This window comes from Salmo trutta, chromosome 9, assembly GCF_901001165.1.
Source record: "Salmo trutta chromosome 9, fSalTru1.1, whole genome shotgun sequence".
Classification (NCBI taxonomy): Eukaryota; Metazoa; Chordata; class Actinopteri; order Salmoniformes; family Salmonidae; genus Salmo; species Salmo trutta.
The window spans coordinates 6,369,940-6,380,953 of NC_042965.1; the positions used below are offsets into that span (position 1 = coordinate 6,369,940).

Consider the following 11,014-nt stretch of genomic DNA (forward strand, 5'->3'; position numbering starts at 1 on the left):
TCTCCACTGCGGTCCAGTCGGTGTGGATAGGGGGATGCTCCCTCTGCTGTTTCCTGAAGTCCACGATCATTGTTGACATTGAGTGAGAGGTAATGGCACCACACTCCCAGGGCCCTCACCTCCACCTGTAGACTGTCTCATCATTGTTGGTAATCAGGCCTACTACTGTTGTGTCATCTGCAAACTTGATGAGTAAGATGGAGGAGTGCGTGGTGAGGTAGTCACCTGGAATGCATTTCAATTAACAGGTGTGCCTTGTTAAGTTAATTTGTGGAATTTCTTTCCGTAATGCGTTTGAGCGAATCAGTTGTGTTGTGACATGGTAGGGGTGGTATACAGAAGATAGCCCTATTTGGTAAAATACCAAGTCCATATGATGGCAAGAACAGCTCAAATAAGCAAAGAGAAACGACAGTCCATCATTACCTTAAGAAATTAAGGTCAGTCAATCCGTAAAAAAGTTTCTACAAGTGCAGTCACAAAAACCATTAAACGCTATGATGAAACCGTCTCATGAGGACCACCACAGGAAAGGAAGCCCCAGAGTTACCTCTGCTGCAGAGGATAAGTTCATTAGAGTTAACTGCACCTCAGATTGCAGCCCAAATAAATGCTTCAGAGTTCAAGTAACAGACACATCTCAACATCAACTGTTCAGGGGAGACTGCGTGAATCAGGCTTTCATGGTCAAATTGCTGTAAAGAAACCACTACTAAAGGACACCAATAAGAAGAGACTTGCTGGGGCCAAGAAACATGAGCAATGGACATAAGACCGGTGGAAATCTGTCCTTTGGTCTGATGAGTCCAAATTTCAGATTTTTGGTTCCAACCGCCGTGTCTTTTTTAGATGCATAGTAGGTGGACGGATGATCTCCGCATCTGCGGTTCCCATGGTGAAGCATGGAAGAGGATGTGTGATGGTGTGGGAGTGCTTTGCTGGTGACAGAGTCAGTGATTTATTTAGAATTCAAGGCACACTTAACCAGCGTTGCTACCACAGCATTCTGCAGTGATTCACCATTCCATCTGTATTGATCTTAGTGGGACAAGCATTTTTTTTTTAACAGGACAATGACCCAACACACCTCAAGGCTGTGTAAGGGCTATTTGACCAAGAAGGAGAGTGATGGAGTGCTGCATCAGATGACCTGGGCTCCACAATCACCCGCCCTCAACCCAGTTGAGCTGGTTTGGGAAGAGTTGTACCGCAGAGTGAAGAGAAAGTAGCCAACAAGTGCTCAGCATATGTGGGAACTCCAAGACTGTTGGAAAAGCATTCCAGTTGGTTGAGGGAATGCAAAGAGTGTGCAAAGCTGTTATCAACGCAAAGGGTGGCTACTTTGAAGAATCTCAAATATTTAATATATTTGTTTAACAGTTTTTTGGTTACTGCATGATTCCATAAGTTTTATTTAATAGTTTTGATGTCTTCACTATTATTCTACAATGTAGAAAATAGTTTAAAAAAAATAACTTGAATGAGTAGGTGTGTCCAAACTTTTGACTGCTACTGTAAATAAAAGTAGTATGGGTTGCACCTCCGTCACTCGGTGGCATCATTACCATTGTTATCAACATTCTACAGACCCCGCAGCCACATTGGTGTCCAAAGTAGAACAGGGGCTCATTACTTTGAACAGGAGCTAATGACTGCCCAGTGATGTGGTCAAGTCACTAAACCTTTCGTCCGAATCCCAAGTCCCCTGTGCTCGAGTCCAAGTCTGAGTCAACAATGGTCAAGTCATGAGTCGTGTCACAAGTCCCTTTGGCTGAAGTCTGAGTTCCAGTGCTCGAGTCCTGGTCCAAGTGCTCAAGTCTGAGTCACTGGGTCCACATTAACTCAAAATAAATTCATTTTTCCCTTTAGACACTGTTGCTATCCCTTTCCTTTCTTCTGTGGCACCAAATGTTTGCATTAAGGCTAACGATAATGTTACCAGGGCCACGTTCCATTGCAAAATGTTCTTGAACGTTGCAGATAGACATTCCATGAAGAGGTGATGTTATTCCTTATTCAAAAATGTCAGACACACGTTTGTTCTACATAGAAACATGCTATGTGAACGTTCCAAAATGTTTCATCCTACTGAACACGCCCTAGATTGTTATCTATAGCTAGCCAATGAGGTATCATGACTGAACAAGGTGTAGCCTAAACAAATGGTTAATGGTCCGCAAGTACCCAATGCATTTTAAAAAGAAACGTAGTGAAAAAAAACGTAGTGCCGTTGTTATGGGTTATATCTTTTGAACGGTAAGGGCTAGAACCAAGACGTTTTCTCTGATGAAAATAAGGAGACTTGGCTGCATTAGCTCCAGAACCTGGCTATGAAATGCAGTGGGGAAAGTGGGAGTGTCTCACTTCCGGGTTTGGAGCGAGTAGTCGTGCTGCACCCCGCTCCGCAGGTAATATTACATCTCTTTACATTACAACGGTTTGATTTGTTTGATCTGAGCAATTCCTTAGCTAGCTACTTAGCTGTCTTTGTATCAAAGATAATTGTGTAGTTTAGAGTAATTATCGAGGTTAGCTAGCCAGCTATTTTCGTCCGCCGCGCCGCGCCACCGTTCTCCTACTTAGTCAACAACTGCAAGCTAGCTAGTCAACTTCTACCGACTAGCAGCACTGTAGAAACTAATACATTACAACGGAACGATTTGATTAGTGTAGTGTTAGCTAACTACATAGTTGTCTTTGCTGTCTTTGTATCTAAGATAATTGTGTAGTTTAGAGTAATTATCAAGGTTAGCTAGTCAGGTTAGCTAGTGTTAGCTAGCTACATAGTTGCCTTTGTATCATGATAAGGTGTAGCACTGAAACTATCGAGGTTACCTAGCCAGCTACACTTTCAAACAAAGTCAACAACGCAGCCACTGCTAGCTAGCCTACTTCACCAGCCAGCAGAACTGTATCATTTTAATCATTTTAGTCAACAAGATTTTTGCAACGTAAGCTTAACTTTCTGAACATTCGAGACGTGTAGTCCACTTGTCATTCCAATCTCCTTTGCATTAGCGTAGCCTCTTCTGTAGCCTGTCAACTATGTGTCTGTCTATCCCTGTTCTCTCCTCTCTGCACAGGCCATACAAACGCTTCACACCGCGTGGCCGCTGCCACTCTAACCTGGTGGTCCCAGTGCGCACGACCCACGTGGAGTTCCAGGTCTCCAGCAGCCTCTGGAACTGCCGATCTGCGGCCAACAAGGCAGAGTTCATCTCAGCCTATGCTACCCTCCAGTCCCCCGACTTCTTGGCACTGACGGAAACATGGATTACCACAGATAACACTGCTACTCCTACTGCTCTCTCCTCTTCTGCCCACGTGTTCTCGCACACCCCGAGAGCTTCTGGTCAGCGGGGTGGTGGCACTGGGATCCTCATCTCTCCCAAGTGGACATTCTCTCTTTCTCCGCTTACCCATCTGTCTATCGCCTCCTTTGAATTCCATGCTGTCACAGTTACCAGCCCTTTCAAGCTTAACATCCTACTCATTTATTGCCCTCCAGGTTCCCTTGGAGAGTTCATCAATGAGCTTGACGCCTTGATAAGTTCCTTTCCTGAGGATGGCTCACCTCTCACAGTTCTGGGTGACTTTAACCTCCCCACGTCTACCTTTGACTCATTCCTCTCTGCCTCCTTCTTTCCAGTCCTCTCCTCTTTTGACCTCACCCTCTCACCTTCCCCCCCTACTCACAAGGCAGGCAATACGCTTGACCTCATCTTTACTAGATGCTGTTCTTCCACTAATCTCATTGCAACTCCCCTCCAAGTCTCCGACCACTACCTTGTATCCTTTTCCCTCTCGCTCTCATCCAACACTTCTCACTCTGCCCCTACTCGGATGGTATTGCGCCGTCCCAACCTTCGCTCTCTCTCCCCCGCTACTCTCTCCTCTTCCATCCTATCATCTCTTCCCTCTGCTCAAACCTTCTCCTGATTCTGCCTCCTCAACCCTCCTCTCTGCATCCTTTGACTCTCTATGTCCCCTATCCTCCAGGCCGGCTCGGTCTTCCCCTCCTGCTCCGTGGCTCGACGACTCATTGCGAGCTCACAGAACAGGGCGGAAATGGAGGAAAACTCGCCTCACAGCGGACCTGGCATCCTTTCACTCCCTCCTCTCTACATTTTCCTCTTCTGTCTCTGCTGCTAAAGCCACTTTCTATCACTCTAAATTCCAAGCATCTGCCTCTAACCCTAGGAAGCTCTTTGCCACCTTCTCCTCCCTCCTGAATCCCCCCCCCCCTCCCTGCGGATGACTTCGTCAACCATTTTGGAAAGAAGGTCGACGACATCCGATCCTCGTTTGCTAAGTCAAACGACACTGCTGGTCCTGCTCACACTGCCCTACCCTGTGCTTTGACCTCTTTCTCCCCTCTCTCTCCAGATGAAATCTCGCGTCTTGTGCCGGCCGGCCGCCCAACAACCTTCCCGCTTGACCCTATCCCCTCCTCTCTTCTCCAGACCATTTCCGGAGACCTTCTCCCTTACCTCACCCCGCTCATCAACTCATCATTGACCGCTGGCTACGTCCCTTCCGTCTTCAAGAGAGCGAGAGTTGCACCCCTTCTGAAAAAACCTACACTCGATCCCTCCGATGTCAACAACTACAGACCAGTATCCCTTCTTTCTTTTCTCTCCAAAACTCTTGAACGTGCCGTCCTTGGCCAGCTCTTCTGCTATCTCTCTCAGAATGACCTTCTTGATCCAAATCAGTCAGGTTTCAAGACTGGTCATTCAACTGAGACTGCTCTTCTCTGTGTCACGGAGGCGCTCCGCACTGCTAAAGCTAACTCTCTCTCCTCTGCTCTCATCCTTCTAGACCTATCGGCTGCCTTTGAATCTGTGAACCATCAGATCCTCCTCTCCACCCTCTCCGAGTTGGGCATCTCCGGCGCGGCCCACGCTTGGATTGCGTCCTACCTGACAGGTCGCTCCTACCAGGTGGCGTGGCGAGAATCTGTCTCCGCACCACGTGCTCTCACCACTGGTGTCCCCCAGGGCTCTGTTCTAGGCCCTCTCCTATTCTCGCTATACACCAAGTCACTTGGCTCTGTCATATCCTCACATGGTCTCTCCTATCATTGCTATGCAGACGACACACAATTAATCTTCTCCTTTCCCCCTTCTGATAACCAGGTGGCGAATCTCATCTCTGCATGTCTGGCAGACATATCAGTGTGGATGACGGATCACCACCTCAAGCTGAACCTCGGCAAGACGGAGCTGCTCTTCCTCCCGGGGAAGGACTGCCCGTTCCATGATCTCGCCATCACGGTTGACAACTTCATTGTGTCCTCCTCCCAGAGTGCTAAGAACCTTGGCGTGATCCTGGACAACACCCTGTCGTTCTCAACTAACATCAAGGCGGTGACCCGATCCTGTAGGTTCATGCTCTACAACATTCGCAGAGTACGACCCTGCCTCACACAGGAAGCGGTGAATGCACCAATTTGTAAGTCGCTCTGGATAAGAGCGTCTGCTAAATGACTTAAATGTAAATGTAAATGGGTTGAACAAGACTACAAATACTAAGACGGCCTACTTTTCTATACTGAAGGGAGAGAAAACATAGCTAAACTGTTGTTTTACTATTAAAGCTCAACGCTGCTCGGTTTTAATTTCGTAAAGCAGCTGGTGCTTCTTAACCAAGCAAAGGGTAGCTAACTAGAAGGCTGGTGGTGACTGAATAGTTACTGGGAAGCAAGAGTTGCCTGCGAGATGTATATAATCAGAGCAGGAGCGGAGACTGTCTGCCCACAATCAACGCTTGCACAGCGCATATATGCAGCTAATATTGATTGTGCTTATCACTGAAAAGCTCTCAAATCGCTCCAAAAACTATTTTCCAGTCCATTTAGTAGTCAGATTTTAGTCACAGAGAATTTTGTTTAGTCTCGTTTTAGAAAAGTCATTTTTGTTTAGTTATAGTTTTTTCTGGGTCCATTTAGTCAGCGATAGTCTTGTTAATTACCATGGAAAGATTGGTGTTAACGAATATTTTAGTCACTATTTTTGTTGACGAAATTAACACTGACTCAGAATACATCAAGAAGCCTTGGACAGCTGAGACTGCCTTTTCCATCAGCTGGGAGACTGCTACCCTGAGAGAAAATTAGGTCATGTGGGGGAAGAAATGTGAATGAAAGGGCGACTTTTATAGTGTTTCTACAGTGCATTTTTATGGCTAATTTTACCTCACTTTCCCCTCTAAGAGTACTCTACTGCAGAATCTGCTGATGTAGCACCATCTTGAGGCTCTGTGAGCAGAAAATAAGTGTTCTAAGTTCACTGGTTTCCTGATTCTGACCTGACCACTGAATGTGTTGATGTGTTGGGATTTGGTCAACAGATTGACTATTACTGGATTTGAGAGAGGGAAGGGAGATGTGGGTAGAGAATGCAGAAGAGAAGATGGAGGGAATAGATGCGTGTGTGTGGGGGGGGGGACTGGAATTTGGGAGACCCCAGGCAGGCATCACACAGTGCAGCATGCACTCTTAAAGCCAAAGTCAATACCTCCACTAGAGTCACAGAGGGGGGGGAGTAGGACCCATAATGTTGCAATTTACTCTTGATCTGACATTATGAGAAATGTGACCTCTGGTATCTGACAATAACAGGCAGGATGGAATTTCGCAGACTCTTGGATGTACAGGGTATATAGGTCAAACACACACTAACACACAGTTGGGTCGGTCTTGAACATTCTCCATAGGGTACTCTAGGAGTCCCAAGCCTGGGGAAATTGGACATCAGCATGGGCTCTCTTATCTTCCCCAGTCCCCACGACCCCATCCACACAGGGGCCAAATGAAGGCCAGGGGGGGCACAGGGGAGATAACAAACACCTCAAAGCTCAATCGCCCCCAACAGGCGGCCTGCCATCTTGCCCCTGAAACCAACTGGAGACCAGAGAGGGGAGCCCATCTCCACTGCCCCCTGCTCTCTGGTTAAGCTGACAGTTGGTGGAAAGCTTCAAGGTTTCCCTGCCTGGAAAGGGTACTCACTACTAGCAATATGGATTCACAGAGAAAACATACAAGAATATCAAAGTCAGTTAAATAATTCTGTGTAGACCAATATCACTTGTGAATAATAGACAATAAGGGTGTGCTACACATGCACTGATTGATTATTGTTAGGCTATTATCCATATCTACTATTGAGCAGCCATAGTGCACCCAATTAAAACAGCTTACTCCAGCCACCTTACCTGTGAATCGTGGGCCAATTGCATGAGAGCTGCAAGCACAGGTAAGGCAAATCAGTGACTTTCTGACTGTGTGTCGCACTGACCATCACAAATGACAATGTAGCTTAACAGTTTATCTAAATGTCCAATCTGAATAGCCCAGGCATCATAAGAAGACATAAATGCCATTAAAACAGGCATCTCCATGATGTTATGTGTTATAAACTGCTTATAACTGGCATATCAAAGACCAAACTCAGTGGGTGAGTGCATCCTTAGAAGTGACAACAAAGTATCCTAAATCTCACACCTGTGCTTCCATTATTCACAAATGAACCATGAGTGCTTCAAAGTCCCTTTTTTAAATTGCAATGAATTCCAGCACTATCTGAAAAAGATAAGGCACTTTGGCGTAACCTAACTACTAAATTAAGAATTCACCTTCCGCAAACCTAGGCCTATAGTTCAGGAGACCTTATGATAACACACAATTCACCTAAACATAAATGTACATCAATAGTAAATCTAAATTTAGATCAGAGATGGTAGGCCCATCTTCCCATTCAGAATGTTATAAATTGTACTGTTCGGTCTTCGGTAGTTCATTTTAATTTTAGAACATGCCAAGGGATTGTACGGCATCTGATCCTACTTTTATGTTACATCGTTTGTACATTCGGTGCCATACAACGTATAACTTGAGGAGTTTAAACTTATTCTTAACAGACTGCCCTGGGGATTTAGCAAGCATTACCAGTACCATAATATTATAAGAGGCAAAAAAGTACGAGGGACATACTGTGTATTGCTGATCAACTGCAATATCACAACATGGCAAGTCAGAAAATAACCCACAAGCATACCGCCTCACGGAGGGCATTCTGAGGTCAAAACGAGTGTTCTATCTAGAGGTGAGAAACACCTTTCCCCACCTGCACATTCTCAATGATTGACATAAGCTAAGTGAACATGGCAAGCTAGCAAGGTTCTAGTTGTTCGCTGAGCATCACGAGCGCCAAATTCTCCAGCAATCTAAGTAGTTGTCAGAATAAGATGGATAAAAACATTGGCTAGCTAGTAATCGTAACTAATTGGAGTTCACTGCACAGGTGTCTGAGGTTCGATAGCTACCTGCCGGTAGGTAGCTAACTTGCTAACCTAACGTCAGCTACCTAGATAACGTTAGGTAGCTAGCACAGGAACCGAGTGCATGACTTGGAACTAAACATGCAATATTACATCTGGTTGTGAAACTTCAGTATATATTAGAAAGTTCTGCATCAAGAGCTAGTGCTGCAGCCGATGTGTAATATTATCTAGCTAGTTAGCTTGTTGCTGTCTGATATCAAGCTAACGGCTAACTGGTGTTAATGGTAAGCTTGCCGTGGCATAGAATACTCACCATGTTGATGCAGTTGTGTTGAAATGGACTTAACGCCGACAACTGTCACACTAAGCTCCCCGAGTCGGAAATCGAGCGGCGCGGAGCACATAAGCCTTTCTGAAGTTGGTGATATTTAAGATTAATTAATTTATAAATCAAACTGCTGCAATTATATTTCAATGACCAATTCATTCAAGCTCGGTTCCCAAGTGTTTTCAACTGCAGTAGAGGTCACGCTAAGACTCTGGGTATATAGGCGTCTCTGGATATGCCTGTTTACAGTGTGGCATATGTGGGCGTTACATTCTTTTAAACAAAAGCCTGGCGCATTGCATTTGATACGGATATCTTTAATGTAAACCCATATTTACGGACAATGAAATATGGCATACTTTCTATTGTAATGTATGGATTTTATTTAGGCATTTTAGAACACAATAAATGTACCTAAGGACCCCTAGAACGGAAGAACTGAACGTACACGTGACTTTTCTTGTCACCAGTCTGTCAACGGATGAGAAACCCAACAATATCTGAATGTTAAAACTAAAGAAGAATGTGCAGTGTTTAAGAAATGTTTTATTTGGCAGGTGAAGTTTTTCTGGTATTTGCCTATTACGAATTTGAAATAGCCTCATGCGCTACAGTGGGTTGTACTAGTTTAGTGAAGCCTATGCCCTAATTTGACATGACGCACCATTTCAATAAATAGTTGAAAAGAAAACATAAATGATTCTGTAGTAAGTGCAGTGGCGACCCGTCATTCTGTTATGTGACGCGTATTAACGCCAAAATAACAACATACAAAAATACAATTAAAAAAATACACCTGTTTAGCTAAAAATAAAACGTTTTGTGTTTTTTTTAGCCTGTTTTGCATGTTATTTGGCGTTAATACGCATCACATATCAGTTTGCAAACAATGTAAAAAGAATTAAATGAATAATGAATCATTGAGTTAATAAAGCCATATACAAACATGGTCTATTTTTTTTCTTTCTTGAGTAAGGCAGCTCCAAAATACAGGTGTTTCATCCTAGCGCAGTGCTTTCTGTAGTGGTGGGGCAGCCAGCTGAAAATATGGAGCGTAGGGGGTTGGTAATGTATTCTAGTTGCGCCGTGATTGGCTCAGTATTCTGTCACTCATGGGGACACAACATCACTGCAAAATCAACTGGGAGAGCTCGAAAATGGAAGCCCCTTGGGTGCTGCCATAGAGTTACATTAGAAGGGCCCATCCAAGAAGGCTCAAGGTCATTGGCCACAGATAAAAGGACATCAAATCACGTTATCGGTGATGTCATTTACAAAATAGCCTCCAACTCTCTACTCAACAAATTGGATGCAGTCTATCACAGTGTCATCTGTTTTGTCACCAAAGCCCCATATACTACCCACCACTGCGACCTGTATGCTCTCGTTGGCTGGCCCTCGCTTCATACTCGACGCCAAACCCACTGGCTCCAGGTCATCTACAAGTCTCTGCTAGGTAAAGCCCCGGTCTATCTCAGCTCACTAGTCACCATAGCAGCACCCTCTCGTAGCACGCGCTCCAGCAGGTATATCTCCCAGCAGGTATATCTCACAGGTCAGCCCCAAAGCCAATTCTTCCTTTGGCTGCCTTTCCTTCCAGTTCTCTGCTGCCAGTGACTGGAACGAACTGCAAAAATCGCTAAAGCTGGAGACTCTTACCTCCCTCACTAGCTTTAAGCACCAGCTGTCAGAGCAGCTCACAGATCACTGCACCTGTACATAGCCCATCTGTAAACAGTCCATCCAATCTACCACATCCCCATGCTGTTATTTATTTATTTATTTATCTTGCTCCTTTGCACCTTAGTATCTCTACTTGCACATTCATCTTCTGCACATTCTACCATTCCAGTGTTTAATTGCTATATTGTAATTACTTTGCCACCATGGCCTATTTATTGCCTTACCTCCCTTATCCTACCTCATTTGTACATGCTGTATATAGACTTATTTCTACTGTATTATTGATTGTATGTTTGTTTATTCCATGTGTAACTCTGTGTTGTTGTATGTGTCGAACTGCTTTGCTTAATCTTGGCCAGGTCGCCGTTGCAAATGAGAACTTGTTCTCAACTAGCCTACCTGGTTAAATAAAGGTGAAATAAAAAATAAAAAAATATCTACCATAGCTTGGATTGGACTAATCATGTCAACATACTTTCAAAATCTTAGATAGCAGTCATCATCATGAATCAAGTGGACAATATACTAGTGAATCCTTTCCAATCCTTGTCATATGAAGACAAATTATGAAGACAAATTAAAATGTATCGGTGCTCATCGGCCATTAGACTTGAACATTACACAACAAGTTGGACATCGCAAATTCAGCAATGAGTGGTTTGGAATGCATTGCAAAGCAATCACTTGCCTGCTATTCAGTGAGGTGGGTATAATGTGTGA

At 44.5% G+C, this 11,014-nt stretch overlaps 1 protein-coding gene across 1 annotated transcript in view; it reads right to left on the reverse strand.

Annotated features, from left to right (window-relative positions):
* tmem161b (transmembrane protein 161B) overlaps positions 1-8,815 on the reverse strand; it is a 42,548-nt gene extending 33,733 nt beyond the window's left edge. The window contains exon 1 of the mRNA XM_029762180.1: positions 8,597-8,815. Within this exon, the coding sequence (XP_029618040.1) occupies positions 8,597-8,599 (3 nt within the window). The 5' untranslated portion in view covers positions 8,600-8,815. The remainder of the gene's footprint in view (positions 1-8,596) is intronic.
* Positions 8,816-11,014: the final 2,199 nt, after the last annotated feature.